The sequence below is a fragment of the Mus caroli genome, chromosome X (genome assembly GCF_900094665.2).
Source record: "Mus caroli chromosome X, CAROLI_EIJ_v1.1, whole genome shotgun sequence".
NCBI lineage: Eukaryota > Metazoa > Chordata > Mammalia > Rodentia > Muridae > Mus > Mus caroli.
Window position 1 is genome coordinate 128721440 of NC_034589.1, and position 14615 is coordinate 128736054.

Consider the following 14615-nt stretch of genomic DNA (forward strand, 5'->3'; position numbering starts at 1 on the left):
TAATAAGGGCCTCAGATGAGTCATTGGCTTGAACAGAGAAATATAAGGGTCAGTTACTTCAGGGAGTTTGAAGGAAGATTTAGTGATTGGTTAGATATGAAGGATGGGAAGAAAGCATTAAAGAGGATGATAAGCTTATTATTTAGGATTATAGTGGGGACAAACCGTTTGCTGTTGGCTACATAAACTCTGATGTGCCTTGGGGACCTCAAGGAAAATCTGTGTACTATTAACTAGGAAGATAAAAATGGACCTTTTGCTCAGGATAACTGCAGAAACTTGGGAAGTTTCATTATGAGGTCACACGCATGCAGTTCAGTTTCTTCCATTTTACCTTAACCTGGATGAACCTTTCTAAATACTTGGCAGACATTGCAGCTCATGAAGAGAAAGGTATTCCATGTCAGACAGCTGCTACCTATTGCTACTCCCATTCAAACTTGGGACGTTCTGCTTCATTCTTGTACTTGATTATTTATGAACTGTAAGAAATTAAACATAGTTTCAGCCTTATAATCTGTTGTCACACTATTTCTCTGGGTGGACTTGACTATTAAAAATAGCTTATAGGTTTCTTGCCCTCTTGCTCTTGCTCTCTTCTCTTCTCTTCTCTTCTCTTCTCTTCTCTTCTCTTCTCTTCTCTTCTCTTCTCTTCTCTTCTCTTGCTCCTGCTTCCCCCTTTCTATTCCCCTCCCCTTCTCACTCCACATGCTCATGGCAGCCTCTCCTCCTTCTTCTCCTCCTCCTCCTCTCTGCCTTTCTCTGTCTCTATTACCCCCTCAACTCCCCTCCCCATGCCCTAAATAAACTCTATTCTATACTATAAAAAATAGCTTATAGATCTGAGAGCATAGGTCCTTGGTAAAACACTCTCTAACATGTGTACATGAGGTCCCCATTTAGATCCCAAACACTGAAAGAAGAGAGGGGCAAGAAGAGGAACAAGAAGGAACAGGAAGGGAAGAAAAGAAGGAGGGGAAGAGGGAGAAAGATGAAAAGAAAAGAACTAGAGAACCTTCTAGGTGGGAGCTTGTATCCATTTTATCCCTATAACAAAGGAAGTGTTTTGAATTGTGTGTAGGGGTGTATGTGTGGAAAGGAAAGCCTGGCGTGTATAAAGAATTCCATTGGACTTGAATCTAAACCCCATAGTCCAGCTCTCACAACTATACAACAACTGTTTCTCTTGTAGAAGCTTAGAAGCACAAACACCATAGAGATCAGGTAGTTCACACCTGTGTCTTCCATAAATGACACAAATGTCGAAGCCTGTGCATTTGCAGTGTCACCAAAGTCACACAGTGAATGATAGGCAGTACTGAATCTGAAGTGTCTCTACATTGTAGTTTAAAGTCAGCAAAGGAAGTTTTCTATCTATACGTGAATCCTGAGGGTATGGGGCCAGTATTTTCCTGAACCAGTATATTCAAGGAATGTGGTTTTGTTTTGTTTTGTTTTTACTTGTAATTTTATTGGGCATGTACTTTAAGTTCCTTCAACCCACTTATTTGGGATAGAACTGAAGCAGGTAAACATTATTTTAGAAAACAGTATGTACAAAAAGTACAGCCCTGCCCCTCAGTGTTTAGAGTTTTGACTGAATTTCTAGACTTCTATTCCTTTGTGAGCTACTACATAGTGAGTACTTAATCTATTTTAGTTTTTTCCACTCTTTATGTTTTTCGGCTAACATAACCTCAGAAGTCTTCTGTTTATTTTGTGTGATGTGACAGGAAATTGTTCTTTCACCTGAGTATTGTCATTGAAACTGATATTTTTTTCAGTTACGAGATTGTATTCCAACAAACTGTGGGAACTGAGGACATATACCTAGGATTGACAGGAAAGGATCCTTCAACAGCATGCTGCCAGGAGCTGGTGGTAAGTTTCGCTTCTTTCCCTCCATTTTGTATTGAACAGAATAGATAACTTAACTAACTACTATTTTCATAATATTGTAAGCAAATATATAAACTACAAGTGGCATCTGCTATGTTTAAGATACCAGGGAATTAATGAGATAATTTAAAATGGATCACATCCAAATATCACCTAAGCTTATATATGTTAGATAAAATCAACAGATAGACACAATAAAGTCATATGATCCAATATACCATTTCTAGTCCTATCGACAGTATTTTAATCATACTGAATATCTTTCCACAGTTGTGTCTGCTTATCTGACCAGTTACTACCTTCTGATGTGCTGACAAGCCAAATTTGATATAAGATTTTCTTCCCTGAGTTGGCCTTGTCTGTCATTTCTCTATTCTTGGGATGACTCAGTGAGCAATGGGGAGCTTTGAAAGGTGTTTTCTTCGTAATTTTCAGATCTGATCTTTATTGCTAAAGATAGCTGTAAAATGTTTCTTAGTTCCCTTATTTGAATGATGACACAACACATGGGGGACCATGTCACCATTTCTGTAACAACAATGGCAATGCCAATAATAGGAATGATAGCACTACATTGATGCCTGTTCGATCCTCAAAACTATTTTGTTGAAAAGTCTGACTCAATCCTAGAATGTGAAATTCAACTCACTTTGGCAACATGGACATGTAATTGGTGTTTTAATCCTATTTTTTAGAGCGGGGGCTATTCTTTTTTTAAATTTTTTTCCTTCTCTTACATGATCAAATGCTGAGGTACCCTGAGGAGATACTTAATATCTTTTTTTTTTTCAAGGAAATGATAAATGGACTCTCCTTTTGGCAGTAGCTTCAAGTTTTCTCTTATTAACAAAATCTAAGACATTCAATTGAATCAAGTAACATAATGGCAATAGCGACTTAAGTACCTCAGGAGATTTTTCAAAATCTAATGAGTTAAGATTTCAAGTGATCTTGAAGAAATTAGCTCCCAGGGTCTTACCAGTAATATTCAAATTTCTCTCCCTTAAATTACTGTAAAATTATGTTTTTGATGTGGAGTGTTGGGGATAGCTCTAAGCTCTGGAGAAATTCTAGGCTCTAAATAAATAAAACTGTTGCTAGTCTATCCGTTTTTCTTATGCAAATTGCTATTAGTTTTAATATTAAGGGTATCCTGAATAAAAGATCTTGGAAACAAAATCACATCTCCTAACAGGAATATACAGTTTATCTAAAACCAAATAAAAATATATAGAGAATATCTGTGCCTTCCCTCAAGAGAATTTATAATCAACTAGGGAGAACTAGTTGATTTATAACCAACTAATAGAGATAAATTGATTTTATTATTAGCATTTAAATGCTATGTAGGCAATTGTAAATCTAATAAGGAGTTCTGGTTTGGATAAGGCATAGACTCCAATGAAAAGCAACATCAAATAAAACGTTCATGTCATGGTATCTCTCTTTCTCTCTCTCTCTCTCTCTCTCTCTCTCTCTCTCTCTCTCTCTCTCTCTCTCTCTTTGTGTCTGTGTGTGTGTGTGTGTGTGTGTGTGTGGTGTGTATTCGGGAGGACAACAATTTGTGATGTCATTCTCATCTCAGAAACACCATCTACCTCCTTTGAAACAAGGTCTTCCATTGGCCTGGATTTTACCAATTAGGCTAGAGTGGCTAGTCAGAGAGACCCAGGGAAGCCTCCTGTCTCATCAACCTCCTCAGCCCTGGAATTCAAAGAATGTGCCACCAAGCTTGGCATTTCTATGTAGGCTCTGGGAAAACAAACTCATACCTAGGTACTTACAAGGCAAGTGTGTTGTCAACTGAGCCATACCACAGCCCCACTCTATGCCACTTCTATACTTCTTTTTTCTTACTTTCCTTTCTTTTCATATTTATTCTACATCTTTAAATACCTAATGAATTCTACTACATACATGTCCTAAGTGCTAACATATGTAGAGAAAGCAGAATAGTCAATATATTGTTTTTGGAGGTGGGGTGAACTTTATTGATGGTATTCAAGAGAGTAGGGAGGGCTCCCTAGACCCCTCCTGTTATTATGGGGCTCTGGGTTGGAAATTATGAGGGAGATGCTCAGTGTTGGGGGCCGAGTTGGGACAGGGACTCCTCAGCAACTGAGGACCTCTCTCTTGCTCTCAGTGTCCTTGCTGGGGTGGGTGGTCCAGGGTTTCTTACTCCTTGGATGCCATGTAGGCCATGACGTCCACCACCCTGTTGCTGTAGCTATATTCATTGTCATACCAGGAAATGAGCTTTACAAAGTTGCCATTGAGAGCAATGCCAGCCCCAGCATCAAAGGTGGAAGAATGGGAGTTGCTGTTGAAGTCACAGGAGACAACCTGGTCCTCAGTGTAGCCAAGGATGCCCTTTAGTGGGCCCTCAGATGCCTGCTTCACTACCTTCTTGATGTCATCTTGGCAGATTTCTCCAGGTAGCATGTCAGATCCACAACGGGTACATTGGGGGTAGGAACACGGAAGGCCCTGCCAGTGAGCTTCCTGTTCAACTCTTGGATGACCTTGTCCATAGCCTTGGCAGCACCAGTGGATGCAGGGATGATGTTCTAGGCAGACCCACAGCCATCACGCCACAACTTTCCAGAGGAGCCATCCACAGTCTTCTGAGTGGCAGTGATGGCATGGACCATGGTCATGAGCCCTTCCATGATACCAAAGTTGTCATAGATGACCTTGGCCAGGGGAGCTAAGCAGTTGGTTGTGCAGGATGCATTGCTGACATATTTCTTGTGATTCACACCCATCACAAACATGGGGGCATCAGCAGAAGGAGCAGAGATGATGAGCCTTTTAGCCCCACCCTTCAAGTGGGCCCCAGCCTTCTTCCTGGTTGTGAAGTCGCCAGTTGACTCCACAACATACTCAGCACCAGCATCACCCCATTTGATGTTAGTGGGGTCTCGCTCCTGGAAGATGGTGATGGGCTTCCCGTTGATGACAAGCTTCCCATTCTCAGCCTTGACTGTGCTGTTGAATTTGCCATGGGTGGAGTCATACTGGAACATGTAGACCATGTAGTTGAGGTCAATGAAGGGGTCATTGATGGCAATAATCTCCACTTTGCCAACTGAAGAACAGAAGGCAGCCCTGGTAACCAGGTGCCCAATACGACCAAATCCATTCATACCGACCTTCACTATCTTGTCTGCAAGACAAGGATGGAACTGCACAAGAAGATGCAGCTGTTTTTTGAACAGGGACGAATAGAGAGCCTATATATTGATTTTTTTAAAAAGAAATTTACAATGAAGGTGATATATGTCTTTTGAAAACAAAATCCTTGGAGTTCTGTATGGTTAGTCTATATGTGGAGGAATGTAACAGGTACACAATTATCAACAGAAAAAAAAAAAGATCAGTTAAGTCCATTTGGATGAATAGGATTTAGACAACATGCAAAGAAAAGCCCCCTAAGCAGAAATAAGAGCATATGAGAAAGTGCACAAGCATGATATATTCAAGTAAATGGTGACTATAACAAGAATCAAGAATAAGTGTGGTTGATATACTGATACATTGACTCTCAAAACAAATTAAAAAAAATAATTCCCTGATGGGTTGGAAATGTATATGTCAGAAATAATAAAAGAAATAGAAACATGCAGAAGGTCATGGGTTTGATTTGCTGCACAGAAAATAATCAAACTCCCAAATTTTAGCTTGTATTTATTTCTGTGTGTAAATGAATAGTGATCTCCATTTTCCTTGCTTAACTCCACTGGCAAGATTCAGAGTAAAGAAACTGTTGACCTCATCTGTATTGGTTAGTTTTCTGTCAATGTGGCCCAAGCCAGGGTCACCTGGGAAGAGACCTCCGTTAGGAAAATGCCACCATCAGATTGGCCAGTAGATGACTCTGTGTATGTATTTTCTTCAATTGATGATTGATGTTGCACACCCCACTGTGGTACCACCCCTGGGCAGGTGGTCCTGGGATATCAAAGAAAGCAAACTGAGCTACCAAGGAAAAGCAAACCAGCAAAAAGCACTCCTCCATGCCCACTGATCCAATTCCTACATACAGATTCCAGCTCTGACTTCCCTCAGTGATAAAATCTGACATACCTCTTCCAACAAGGCCACACCTACAAATCCTTCCTAAACAATCCAAAAACTTGGAACCAGGTATTCAAATGTATGAGCCTCTAAGGGCCATTCTCATTCAAACCACAGATATATTTCACTATATCTCATGAGTCCCTACTTTTAAAAAATTGTCTTTTCCGTCTTTCTTTTTTCTTTTTCTTTTTGAAACAAGGTGTTTTTGTGTAACAGCCCTGACTATCCTAGAACTCATTATGTAGACTAGGCTAGCTTCAAACTCACAAAGATCCTCTTGCCTCTATTGCCCAAGTGCTAGGATTAAAACCATGCACCACCACTGCCCAACTCCTTTTCATTCTTTATATTCTCTATCTTTGCCCTCCCTCAGGTCTCCATTATATGGATTTTCTATAAATATCACCATATTATCTTAGAATACTTGCATATCATTGTTTGCTATAATTTCTTAATTCAACAAATACTCAGAGACCTTACTATGTGCCAGATGCTATTGATGGACCACACAGTGAATTAGTAATGTTGAAAATAATAAACAAATTTCTCATTCTCTCTTACTGACAAGACCAAGCAGTCCCTAAGCAGCAGTGCAGATGGAGCTGCTAGGCAGACTGAGCAGACTTTTCACAGATTCATCAAGAGGAAAACAATGACCCCCACCCCCACGGGAAGGAGATTATTTCTTATGCAGAGAGTGCTAACAAGATCACTCTTCAATCAGCTCCTCAAATCCTTTGCTCACAGGATAATATCAAACTATAAGGGTCCAGATGGCAGGTAACCTGAGCAGTAGGGTAGACTGTTGCTGTAGGGGCAACTCTGCACTACAGCCAACTACTTTATAGACTGCCTCTGTACTATATACTTGATATGTGTGTGTGTATGTATGCATGTGTGTTTATAGTAGGGTGTAAAGTATATATATTATATACTTGCTATATATACTGTATATAATAAAGGCTATAAAGTATATGTATATATACATACATACACATGTATATATACTATATACTTGTTATATACTGTATCTGTACTCAGAATAAATCAAATGGGAAGTTCTGTGCTTTTCTAGAATTAAGAAGCAGTGTGAGAAACTGTCTCCTGGCAACCTCCTACAAGACTGAGGGCCTCCTACAAGATAGAGAGACAGATAAGAAATAGCAGTGAGGCAACTCCTCAAAGGTTACTTATCTTCCCACATTTCCAGAGGATTTAATATGTTCTGCCTAGATAGACCTAGGTCACCCTATAGTCTAACCTTGCTTCCACGGCCTATGTAGACACTTCAAGGTCACTAGAGTGGCATAGTAGAGACATTTCTCAACACTATAAAGAAATATTTTTTTGTCTTGATGCTTCCTTTCCCTCAAAAGTAGGAAAACTAGCATATGGTTAATACAATGTTTATTATGTGCTAGACATTTCTCTAGAAGCAACACAGACTGCCTTCTTAATCAGCACACCACAGCCAACATATATGTTGTTGTTCCTCCCATTCTACTGATTAGGGTACTGAAGCACAGCAATTAACTTGTCTAAGAACACACGTGTACGATCTGGCAGAGCTAAGGCTGTTGGGATCTGATTGATGTAAGGGTAGAGTGATATGAGTGTAAAGAAAGGAAACACCACGTTTTTCACAATGGTGAAGGCCTTCTACCTGGACATTGGAAAGACAGATGGTGTTCTGTCAGGCAACAAAGGATGAAATGTGTTCTGAACAAAGTGATAGGTAAGAATAAAGCCATGAGCTGGGAGTGGTGGCACACACCTTTAATCCCAGTACTTAGGAGGCAGAGGCAGGGAGATTTCTGAGTTCGAGGCCAGCCTGGTCTACAGAGTGAGTTCCAGGACAACCAGGGCTATACAGAGAAACCCTGTCTCGAAAAATTAAAAAAGAAAGAAAGGAAGGAAGGAAGGAAGGAAGGAAGGAAGGAAGGAAGGAAGGAAGGAAGAAAATAAAGCCATGACCCGATGAGAGCAGGTGGTGTGTTTTCTCCTTTTTTTATTTTTATTTTTGAGTTAATAATATGACTACATTTCTCCTTTCCCTTTCCTCCCTCTAAGCCCTCTCATATACTCCTCCTTGCTCTCTTTCCAGTTCCTGGCCTCTGGTTTTCATTGTCATTTTCAATTGTCATTGGATGTGTATGTGCTTTGAGAACTATTTGTGAAATTCTTAGAGCTCCAGAATACATGTAGGCATGGAGAAGATAAGACAATAAATGAAGTGGAGCTAGATGTGAAAGCCCTTGAATATTGCCCCAAGTGCTTTGACTGAATAGTGTACCCCTCAAATTCCTATACGGAAACCCAACCATTTTCAGCATGAGAAAATTTGAAGATGATGCATTTAGGAAATAGGTTTAGGCCAAATCCTGTGAGGCTGTCATGATGGGCTGAGTGACCTTGTAAGAAGAGACACTAGAAAGTTTACTCACTGACTTTGTACCATGTTGTGACACAGGGACCACCTATACATTAGCTCCTCACTATAACCAACCCTAATGTCACTCTAATTTCTGATTTCCTGGTTTCAGACTTGTGAGAAAATAAAAATATTTTTCTATTGTTTAAGTTACCAAGTATTTTGACATGAGAGGAAAAAGAAAATAAGAACTCATTAGATTTCAACTTTCCTGTTTAGTGAATAAGTGTTTTACAGTGGCCAAGTTAAATGATGGTGGCGGCTGTATTTCAGACCTCCAGAGGTGGTATGAACATATACCTCCCTCATTTTGGTGATTGTGATGGGGAAAAGAGTGAGCTTGGAAAACCTGGTGATAGTGTCTCCGATGTGACAGTGAGGTTGTGAAGCAACGGAAGAGTTCAGTAAATGTTTTGATGTTAATATTAATAGGGCATAGGCTGGGCAGTGGTGGTGTGCGCCTTTAAATTTTAGCACTCAGGAGGCAAAGACAAGTGGATCTGTGTGTTTGAGGTCAGCCAGGTCTACAAAGGGAGTTCTAGGACAGACAGGGCTCCACAGAAAAAAAATGTGTCTTGAAAAACAAACAAGCAAGCAAACATTTATAGGACCTGAAAAGTGGTTGGTGTGATATATAAGGGAGAAATAAGAGCCAGGTTTCTAGCTTGAGTGACTTCAGATATAATTATGGCTTTAACCAAGATATAGGAAAGTAATGAGTTATCTGGAAGCAGTACATTTGGACAGCAATGCTTTGTCTTATAGCTCACCTGCATTTTTTTTTTTTTACAGTTTTGCAATTACCACCCATTTGTACTATTTTGTTTGTATGTTGCAAGGTGAGATATGGAATGGAAAATGAAGGAAACAAAGTTCTAAGACAGAGTTATATTAAGCTCTTGTTAGTTTGAATTTAAGACACAGTGGAAAATCTTGTTTGAGTGAGTGTCTAACAGGCTGTTAAATGCAAATCTATATGGAACTCAACAAGAAAAAGACTGGAATTGTTATTTTCAGACTTCATGTTTGATCTCATCTATTTCTCTTGATCTCATCTATTTCTCTTAATATCTATCTCATTGGGTGTTAGAATGTGTGACCACAATGTGCTTCCTGTTCATCATATTTGAAATGAAGTAGGTATGATTTTAGGTTGTACACACACACACACATGCATGCATGCACCCCCACACACACTGTGTGGAAAAGGGGGATTTGAAAGACAATGAAACTTGGAGTAATAGGGCCAATGGGAGACATAGGGGCCCTTAGAACGATATGAACAATCAGGACTCAGAAACATAAATTCTTACTCCGGTTGTAGACTAGGTATTGAAATCCAAGGGAATTAGATCAGCGAAGAGACTTTGGGATTGTGGTTTAGCATTAGAGATACAGAGATGATGAGAGAGGAAGAATTTCCATCATAGAAACAAGGTAAGAAAGAATGGGGACTCGCTTAATGCCCAAGAACAGGACTGAAAGAGGCACTATAGTTGACAGGTGAGAAATATGAGGGAAAGAAGTATGGGCAACTATGATATGTAGGGAGATAGTCTGACCTCCACAAAGGAAGCAGGTGAGTACATTGGGGATTTAGGTCCATAAATTCCCATTTTCACTCATCTCCACCTTTAATGCCCCAAACTGAATAGGTCACAGTTATGCTGCTAAGTGATTCATTATTTGTTCCAGAAGAGGGAAAAAGCAGCCTGCCGGTAGTTTAATATTTCTTTGAACTAGAATTGATGAATAATCCTTTTGTACTCCTACTTTGAGGGATCTACATTTATAAGGAAACAATCTCGTGTGACCTAACAAAAAAGGTTGCTCTTTGCTTTGTTTTTCATGGTCATCTCTTCAGAGCTTGAGCCTCACTGAGAACTGGAAGGGATTCAGGGGTGAACTAAAAGTCAGTCACCATCCAGCCAATACAACCAGGAATAACACATTTATCACATGCATTGATTTTTAAAAAGCTGTCAATCATTCTAACCTGCTTACTGAGATTTCTTGAATAGTGTGCTTCTTGAATCCTGATTTGTGTCTTAAGGTTAAAACAGTCATATTCATTTACTCCTAATAAATAAATAGATTTAGCCTGTTTAGTAATGAAGTTGATTATCTTTTTCCATTTTGTCTCGTTTTGGTGAGCTTCCTGATTATGCTGACCTTGTTTGATTGGTTATATATCAAGCCATGTATCAGGGAGAAGGATATTTGAGCTGTAATAAGATTCCTTATTATCAGCATGAGGCAGCACAGTAAACCTTCAATTAAATTTCTAATAGTTCTTTCAGTAACATACTTACATTTATAGTTAATATTATAGCATGACTTTATAATGATCACAGTGGTGGGAGAGGTTAACAAATATCTTCTTAAAAGCTAATATATTTGTATTGACTTAATATATTTCTGATTATGAAAGTAATATATATTTATGATTATAAAAATACCAGTATTAGCAGTATGAAAAATAAAAGCCTTTCACAGTGAGATACATAATAACTCCAAGAAAGCCTTAAAATCATGAATGGAATAAGGGTACAAAATGTCTTCTACGTATTATGTAGTAATAAAACTCATCAGTAATTTTACATTTCAGTGAGGCCATTTTGATGTAGTTTCGTCACATGATCAAAACCACATGCCCCCTAATTGTTGTGGCAGAAACATTTGATTACAGACAAGCAGTTTCATAACTTGAAAAACATCAATGCTTAAGGTAGAGATGAACAAAGGAAGACACATAGAATATAAGCAATTTTACTGTAAGAGTAGACTGGTTATTTACCAGAGACTGGAGAGAATGGAGGGGGAGAAGAATGGGGACAGGATGGTTAGTGGGCAGTAAATTATAGTTACACAAGTGCAAGGAACTCTGGGATACTATTGCACAGCAGGGTGACTACAGGCAGTAATTATGGACTGTACATTTCTGAAGGTTAGAAGAAAGGATTTTTAGTGTTTTCACAATGAAGGAAAGCTATATATTGGGGGAGAAAGATAGGTTTAACTTGATTTAGACATCACACAGTGTATAAAGGTATCAAAACACTATGTGGTATGTCATTAATAGGAATACTTTCTAAAAATTTGTGTGTGCGCACGTGTGATTTGTACGAGTGTGCTGTGTATATGATGGATGAGGAAGGGTGGTGTCCACAGCACACATGTGGAGATCAGAGGACAATCTTTGGTGTTGGTCCTGACTTTCCACTTAGTTTGAGACAGGGTGGTCTCTTTGTTGTTTGCTTCTGCATCTGCAGGCTGGAGATTCTTGTCTTTGTCTTCCATCTCAACATAGGAGCATTATGATTACAGACATACTCATGCACCTGGCTGAAGATGGGGGCCTAAGGATTTGAACTCAGGTTCATACCAAGCCCTTTGCTCACGGAACCATCTCCTCAGCCAAATATATACATTTTTGTACATTAAGTTAAATAAAACGTCATTGGGGGGGGGAGAAGGATTAAGGATACTTAGAATTACAGGGAACACTATTAGATTGGTTAGATAAAAAGTGGTCAGCCAAACAAACAAAATGAAAAGCTCACAAAAACCAGGAGTCCACTTTGTGCTCGCCAACTGCTTCTTGCCATTTGACCTGCTTTGGGGTGTGGTTGACATACCAAGTTACACTCTACTGGAGAAAACTGACAGCAGGAAAGAACTAGAAGTAGGCTTCTGGTTAAGGGTGGGACTTTGGGTCCACTTTCTCCTTTCCCTTCTCATTCCCCATGCTGGAATTTTGTGAGTTTTGAACCTATACAGGTCTTGTGTGTGCTCCTTTATATTCTGTGAGCTCAGACGTATCACGTCTGTTTTGTCTGGATGACACTGTTTCCTTGGGATCATCCACAACCTCTGGCTCTTACAGTCTTTCCACCTCCTCTTTCACACAGATCCCTTGAGCCTTGAGTTTGACAAACATCGCATTCAGGACAAAGTGCTCCGGAATAGCTCAGTCTCTGCACATTGTTGAGGTGTGAGTGTCTGTGCTAATTCTCATCTACTTCAAGAAGATTCTCTCATGAGGGTTGAGCAAGTCTAGGGCTATGTTATTAGGAGTCATTTCATTGCTACGAGCCTTTAAAACAGTGGTTCTCAACCTGCGGGCTGTGACCCCTTTGAGGGTTGCTTGTCAGATACCTTGCATATCAGATATTTACATTATGATTCACAACAGTAGCAAAATTGACAGTGGTAAAGTAGTAATGAAAATAATTTTATGGTTGTGGGATCACCACAGCATAAGGAACTGTATTAAAGGGTTGCGGCATTAGGAAGGTTGAGAACCACTGTTTAAGCCAAATAAGAGTAGTAGGTTTCTCCCAGGGGCCCATGATCAATCTGGTCTAGAGGGTGCTTGTAATTTTTTTTGTCTTACTATAGTTTTTTGTTGTTGTTGTTGTTAATTTGTTTTGATTTTTAATTTTTTGGGGGAGGGTTGTTTTTGAGAGAGAGAGAACACTGAAGCCCATGAAGCTGGGTAGGTACTGAGGTGGTGAGGATCTGGGAGGATTTGAGATACAGGAAAGAATATTATAAAAATATATTATATGGGAAAATTAGGAAGTGGCCATCCCTCAATGCATATACATATATTCACAAGCATACACATATGTATATGGTGTGTGTGTGTGTGTGTGTGTGTGTTTGTAACAGAAATAACTAAAGAAGGGTTTGTGAATTTGAGAAGGAATGGGGAGATGCAGGAAGAAGTGGAGGTAGAGAGGATGGGGTATAAATTATGCCAACTCATGGATGAGTCTCAAAAAATAAAATAACTGTGAGGAAAAAATAAATGAAAAAAGAACCATTTGTTGGCCTTTGGAAAACAGCAGCTTCAGTGTCCTGAACAATGGCCACTTGAACAGAGCCAAGGAAGCAAGGACAAAGGGAGAGCAAAAGCCATACTGTTCTTTAAGGAGGTTTAGTATAGAAGAAGGAAGAGAGATGGAGGCCGACATCGAACTTGGGAAACATTCTAGAACAGGATTGTTTCAAGTATGATTTAAGCTAATGACAAATATTTATTCTTTTATTAACATGTAATTTTTCCCTGTTATGTGTCACTGGATTGAATAAACAAACAAACAAACAAACAAACAAACAAAAACCCTAAAAATGTATCCCTAGTTTAAAGGATGCCTAGGAAAGAAGAGATGCATTTTTGCTAACTACTCCAGGATATTATCCTTTGTACTCAGAGACCATGGATTATTAACTCCTGCCTTAAGAGGGTCAGTCTTGAGTGGGTAGTACTTGCTGAGAACATGTCAGGCCCTGAGAGCCATCCTTAGCAACCAACCACTAAAGGATAATCTTGAAAACTGAAGAATTTCTCTACACAAACATGCCCAAATTGTTTTCCTCTTCTTTAGAGACCCTGAATAGAAATGGACAGTTTGTCTGGGTGTGGTAGTGCGTGCCTGTAATTCCAGCACTCAGGGAATGGAGACAGAAGGATCACAAGTCCCAGGCCAGCCCGATCTACATACTGATGATACTTTGACCTTAAATAAAAAGGACAGCAGGAGGGAGTTGGGAGCTATGGGGTGACCACCCAACAGAATTCCATGCTGGTGTCTTTTTCCTCTTTGAAACAGCTTTTCTCTCTCCTTTGATGACCTAACTCCTGGTTTTCTTCCCACATTCCTCCTTTCCTTTGCTCCCATATTGCTGTTTGCAGTTCCCTTGAGCTTTGACCTATGTCCTTTTCCCTCTATCTGTTCGCTTTCGGGTTAGTCCCTCGGCTTACTTCCTGTTTTTTTTAGTAGGTGACAGAAACCCAACATGTCCATAAAAGAACTCATAATTATGTTCCCTGACATCTGTCTCATTCAGCTTTCTCATAGCAGTACTATTTACTAGAGCTAAGAGATAACAGCCCTTGCCTAGCACATAGCAAACTCGAGCTAAGACCCTGACTCAGCGCTCATTCCTCTTTCTCTGATATTTCATGGTCAAGCCATCAGCAAGTCTTATTTGTTGTACTTCCAAATTATTTTTTCATTTTTTATTAGATATTTTCTACATTTACATTTCAAATACTATCTCCAAAGCCTCCTATACCCTCCCCCTGCCCTGCTCCCCAACCCACCCACTCCTGCTTCCTGGCCCTGGCATTCCCCTGTACTGGGGCATATGATCTTTGCAAGACTAAGGGCCTCTCCTCCCATTGATGGCCGACTAG

General features: G+C 39.7%; 1 protein-coding gene across 1 annotated transcript in view; it reads left to right on the plus strand.

The window, feature by feature from the left end:
- Positions 1 to 14615, plus strand: part of Pih1d3 (PIH1 domain containing 3) — a 42576-nt gene that overhangs the window by 16120 nt on the left and 11841 nt on the right. Inside the window, exon 5 of the mRNA XM_021154016.1 lies at positions 1785 to 1881. Coding sequence (XP_021009675.1) covers positions 1785 to 1881 — 97 coding nt within the window. The remainder of the gene's footprint in view (positions 1 to 1784; positions 1882 to 14615) is intronic.